The sequence below is a fragment of the Ornithodoros turicata genome, chromosome 7 (assembly GCF_037126465.1).
Source record: "Ornithodoros turicata isolate Travis chromosome 7, ASM3712646v1, whole genome shotgun sequence".
Taxonomy (NCBI): Eukaryota; Metazoa; Arthropoda; class Arachnida; order Ixodida; family Argasidae; genus Ornithodoros; species Ornithodoros turicata.
This window is the reverse complement of record NC_088207.1, coordinates 24,685,457-24,691,456: the sequence shown is the minus strand read 5'-3', so window position 1 is coordinate 24,691,456 and position 6,000 is coordinate 24,685,457. Positions and strand designations below refer to the sequence as shown.

Sequence of the window (6,000 nt, the reverse complement as noted above, 5' to 3'; positions counted from 1 at the left end):
CCCCCCCCCCCCCCCTCCCAAGATGAACGGTTTAAATTTGAGTAGTTAGTAGAGTAGTTGGTGCAGTCTACTATAACAGTGAATTTTAAGAAACTTTTCCATCCGTGTGGAAGACGTGAGTGGAGATTCGATATGAATTTGTGGCATGAAGTAGTGAGTATTTCGTGGAGAGGTAAAATACATTGTGCTGAAACCGTTAGTATAGTTCTATTCATGCACAGTGTTGATTTCAATTTTAGCACTACATGTCCTAACATAAAGTACAATAGTCTCATGTCTACTTTACAGTCACCATAGATGCCAGCAAGTGTATAAAATGCAAACAGCTTCTGTTCACATCCACATCAAATATGGTCCACGGCACCATCGCAAATACGAGGCAGAAAAGAAAAAAGAAAAGGAAATTGTGATCTCGATGTGTGATTCCACAAAAATGAGAATGACTAATCTGCCATCTGCTAGCTGGAAAACTGGTAAATAATTGAATTAAATTAATTGCATCGCACCACCAACAACTGTAGTCACATACACCTAACTGCAACCATGCTCTAGGACTGACTAAAATACAACTGCAGTACAGTGCTACCGTTTCTTCTATAGTGCCTCGTGCAAAAGTTTCTCGTTATTCAAAAATATTCCAGGGAGAGAGTCTGGAAATTTTGAGCCCAACATTATTTACTTATTGTGTGAATGCAATGTCCCTGCTAAGGGCCAAACAAGAAAAGATAAAATCACTGTCCAACTGAACAATGCAAGCACAACAAAGGATCTTATCAGTTATCGTTAAATCTATGTTCTCAAAATAAGTTTAAAAATGCCACTCATCTCATAATTTACAGGCATCAAACTTTCATATGTGCGAGAATTCTCCCTCATCGATACATCCGAAAAAAAAAAAAAAGAAAAAAAAGAGGAAAAGGCCAGGACTTATCGCACAAAGTAACGGGTCATTGCAAGGCCTAAACAATCTCGACAGGTGTTGTACTGTGTCATAAAAAGGGGAAACCTTCAAGCGTTCAACAATGGGCATCGGACGATGCTGACTGGGAAGATATCCTCAACAGCGGATAGTGGTTCTGACAGTTTGACCCGTTCAGCGTGCAGTTCTCGTCCTCCTCAGCACAGCAATCCAAAGGAACCGCGTCGTCCCGATGTTCAGCTTCACCCCACCCGAGCGCAGAAAGGCGGTCGAGGGATATTATGGAGGAGACTATCTCTCCCATGGTCAAAGGTGGCGTTTCCTTTAGCTCTTGCTTGTGACGCCAGGTTATGAGCAGCCAATCGAAGAAGAACAGCAGCCCTGCTGCTACTTTAAGCCCTGAGCACACGGCGATATACCTGTAAAGTTTGAAAATTCCAAACGGTATTTAGTCCAAACGCGTTGGATCAGCATATTATATGTCCTTCACTGCATAATGTGTCTGATTTGTTCACTTTTGTACAAATTCGGCGTTTTTAAAATATGTTTAAGCGTACTGCTATTTTCTAAACATTGCTGGTCTGATGTGCATAAAACTCCCATAAAGAATTTAAAAAAACACGGCCACGAGACACCAGACAAAGGAGAAAACAACAAGCATGGATGGAACAAACTGCTTGTCATCATTTCTCAATGTCCCTAACAACTGTGTGCTTGTAAAAGAAGTATAAAAATGCATTGTAACTGCATTGTAAACTGTTGCGGGCACTGCGCCCTGCGTCACAGGTCCTCAGGCTTGATCAGCCCCTCTGAAGCATTGTAACTGAACGTGTAAAACGAATAAAAGTTCAATTGAGTTTGTAGCAGCACTAGCTGCACCACGATCGCCTTTGGCCACATGACCCTGTTTCTGCCCTGCCACCTCGCGCTCGCGAGATGCGAGCTAGTTACTTCTTCTTCTACTCGAGCGACCGGCCCGAACGGTCAATAAAATAGTCTGGTCCGACTTGACGCCTTTTGTCTCCTGGCCTCACTCAACACGCGACAAGTTAAATGATGAAGCAAAAAAAAATGTTTGAAGTGTATCAAAGCCAAGCATTGCTTGATGTCTTGGTCAAAAGCGGAGTGGTGATATCAATGACTCTGACACACCCTATAAACAACATGTTGCTTGCCCCAGCTTGTTACCCCCGACTTAGATGTCAAAGCTGCACAACCTCAACTGGTGCAGGATATTTAGGCATTTCAACGATACATGACTGAACACAGAAAGCACCTCAAAGCTGAAATCTACTGCAGTTGGTTCATAACTAGAGCTTGAAGTTTTAGGATTTAACCCGATTCTTCCCCGAATTGAAGGTTGCCTCTTTAGGGTGAAACTCGATTTTTACCCGGCAAATTGCCTCCACAGAGAAATCTGTAGGAATGCACACTACCGTATTTACTCGATTCTAGGCCGCCCTCGAATCTAGGCCGACCCCCCGAAAATCTTATCGCGGAAAAAAAAAAAAGATTCAAGTGCAAGCCGAGTGTAAATGACAATTTATTGTGTTCTCAACTATGCTGACTCGCTGTCTTCACTGCTGTCGTCGCTCGAGTCTTTGTCACTCTCGTCTTCCCAAAGAGCACTGTCCTCAGTCCCGTTGAGCGCGTTCGAAATACAGCACTTGCGGAACGCTCGTGCCACAAGTTCGGCGGGTATGTCTTCCCATGCTGCTGCCACCCACCTTGCCAACTGTCCCAAAGAAGCACGCTTGATCCGGCCAGTGGGAGTCACCTGGTGCTCTTCTTCCGTCAACCAGTCCGTATAATATTTACGTAGCCTGTCCTTGAAGGGTTTGTTGATACAAACGTCTAAGGGTTGCAGTTGGCTCGTCATTCCTCCAGGAATGACAGCTAAATCAGTTCCGCACTGAGACAACGTAGCTTTCACGCCGTCTGTTAAATGACCACGATAGGAGTCCAAGACGAGAAGCGAGTCTTTGCACAGGAGGGTGCCCGGACGACGCTGCCAAACGAGCCTCACCCACTCTTCAACCATGGCACTGGTCATCCATCCATTTTCCTGCGCACGCACAATGACATTTCTTGGGAAAACTTCCCTGGCAGGAAGAGTCTTTCGCTTGAAAATGATATACGGCGGCAATTTGCGTCCGTCAGCTGTGCAGCACAACATCACCGTCGAACGCTGTTTTTCATAATCCGCTGTCCGCAACTTGACCTCCCTGGCACCCTTTTCGTTGACTGTGCACGCAATCGGCATGTCGAAGTAAACGGGAGTTTGATCAGCATTGCCGATGTGCCCAAGAAGATATCCCTTTTCTTCCCTCTTCTTGATGATGAACCTTTGGAACTGGACTAACCGCTCCTCGAACTCTGACGGCAGTTTTTGGCAAACCGATGTGCGTCGTCGTAAAGCGAATCCGAAGCGTTTCATAAATCGCTGGAGCCAACCTCTGCTGGCCTTAAATACGGTACTGGGCACAGCTCGTGCTTTCTCAATCTCCCTCGCCTTTGCTTGGATGGTTTCAGTGGTCACGGGAAGTGCAGCTGCCCTCTGTGTCTTGATGAACTCTGCAACCTCAGTTTCAATATCGTGATGTCGGCCTCTTTTTGGTCCAGTAAACGCCATCCTCGATGCAGCGCAGCTGAACAGTTTTTCGCGTTGCCTTCTCCACCGTCGCACATTCTTTTCATCCACTCCGAAGTCCCGCTGGGCTTGTAGATTCGATGTCTGCTCTGCTGCCAGGACGACTTTTCGCTTGAAGGCTGCAGGGTAGTGGCATCGCTTGATTGTTGGAGCCATTTCTGCACGTTGTCGAAACCATGTGTTGCGAACCGTAACTGGCCGGCAAGACGCGGACGTGCACAAGATTATTTATGGCACCGTTGGGGGCGCTGGCGCTCCGACCCGATGGCGGCAGTGAAAAGAGTAAACAACAATGGCGGCGTCAGAGCCGGGGACGCCGAATCCTCGTATCTAAGCCGACCCCCCAGTTCAACATCCCATATTTTTGAAAAAACTATCGGCCTAGATTCGAGTAAATACGGTAACTTGTTTGGCAGCAAATACAGTTATACAGTTGAACCTCTATATAACGAATTTGTAAATGCTGACTCTTTGTTTCGTTAAGTCGAGATATTCGTTAAATGGAACACGCCAAGTTAAACGAAGATGGCCGCCGCACTACCAGCGCCGTGCGTTCCGCAAAACGTCATTTGTCATGAAACAGGTACTAAGGTAAGAAGGGCACAAAATATCAAGCTTTATTCATTACATAATGCTAGGTAACAAGTAATTTGTGCACAGTGTCGCTCTGAGCGTTCATTACCTTCGTAACACCGGATGAACCTCGACTGCTTTTTCCTACGCGCTCGCGTATCGAAGTTTCTTTGGTTCACTTTCACTCATGACGTCCGGAAAGAACAATAGTACGCCACTGAAAAGAACGAGAAATGGGTACATGTTGCGTAGACGCCTGCGCCGATGGAACCTTGAACGGCAGCGGCATCATGCCCATTTTACCACCGTCAGCATTAGCGGCGCGAACAAAAAAAAGTAATGAAAAGGCACAAAACCACAACGTACTGTCGTCGTCATCAACACAAGCATATAAGACTTCGCGAGGCGTGAGCAAAAAATGTCAGCAATGCGTGTTTTCTTGTCCGAAAACGGGTGCGAAGAGAGCCTCGCGCCGGTGCGACGCACTGTCGTGGCGCACAGCATCGGCGCACCGATTACCGGCAGAGGCGAAGCACACGTCTGCACGTTCGCGCCCCCCGCACGTGACAACCGAAGTAACCAACGAAAACTCGCGTAAAACCAACAGAGAAGGAAAGTTTCTCCTCCTTTTCTTTGTGGTTAAGGGGCAAAGACACGCGCAGGAGAGCCCGGGGACTTCGTTAAATAGAGGTGACCAAACGAACGTATTTCGTTAAATCGAGCTCAAAAATACATTGGCATCTATGGGGACGCGCTCGTGCAACGGAAATTTTTCGTTAAACAGAGGATTTCGTTAAATGGACGTTCGTTATTGAGAGGTTCAACTGTATCACCATTTGTACCAAACCGGTACAGTTAGTTTGGGTAACTGAGCCCAATTTCTCCTCGAATTTAGCGTACTCGAAGTTTTTCCACCCGAATTCGCATGAATTTAGAGCACATGTTTATTTACCCAATTTTTACCCTCTCAATTTAGAAAAAGTTATTTCCTGAAAACCTCAGGCTCTATTCATAACCAAAGCCCCATAATACTGCACAAAACAATGTGTAGGAGAATTAGGATACACGTACGTAAGTTAACCAGTATGAAGAACGTTCTCAGGCCTACAAACATAACGAAAATAACAAGAACTTACCTTAGCCTGAACTGTTCAATGTTGTACACCAAACAGAATCCTCCAGGAATTCCACAGTGTGCTTTTCGCAGGATGCAGGATGAATCTATCACGTTTCCAAACATTATGGGAGCAGGAATATAGCCTACAGGAAAAGAAAGACAACAAGAGATGTTTGTAGAGATCACGTCTTACATCGGTGACCACAATTTGCAAAATGCACTCACCAAATAGCCTGAAGATGACAAACTGCATTCCAAGGGCAAATGCTCTCTCTTCTTCTCCCACTGACCTGAAATTCCAAAAGCACATTGATTCAGTTCCATTGTTTCTGCCCGCATAAAGTTAGGTCTGACAGAAATAGGCGATACAGTCGCCGATCGATTTTTCGGACTTGAAGGAGCCACAAGATCAGTCGAATTATCGAGCAGTCCGAATTTATGGACAAAGGCTTAAATAAGCAATGTTTAAAAAAAACTTTATTTGATCACACATACTGATTTGAAATAACTGAAAAACATTGGACTGCTTCGCCACGCGGACACGGGATAACGCATCGAGTCCCGAAACGCACAAATCGCGAGTCCCGAATCGCAAACGAAATATCGAGTGCCCAAAACGCACTGTACTGTGTCTGTTTTGGCTCTTGGAAGATTAAAAGTAAAAAAGAATAGGCATGCTCCAAGCGAAATGAGTACGAAAAACCAGGCAGTCCGTCAGAAACACGGTCTGAAATATTGGGA

The 6,000-nt window shown here is 45.6% G+C and overlaps 1 protein-coding gene across 3 annotated transcripts in view; it reads right to left on the bottom strand.

The window, feature by feature from the left end:
- LOC135400376 (solute carrier organic anion transporter family member 3A1-like) overlaps positions 1-6,000 on the bottom strand; it is an 87,221-nt gene continuing 81,221 nt past the window's right edge. For all 3 annotated transcript variants that reach the window (XM_064632219.1, XM_064632221.1, XM_064632220.1), the window contains 3 exons: positions 5,485-5,549; positions 5,279-5,402; positions 1-1,338 (listed from right to left, as the gene is read on the bottom strand). In XM_064632219.1, the coding sequence (XP_064488289.1) occupies positions 1,017-1,338; positions 5,279-5,402; positions 5,485-5,549 (511 nt within the window). In that variant the 3' untranslated portion in view covers positions 1-1,016. The remainder of the gene's footprint in view (positions 1,339-5,278; positions 5,403-5,484; positions 5,550-6,000) is intronic.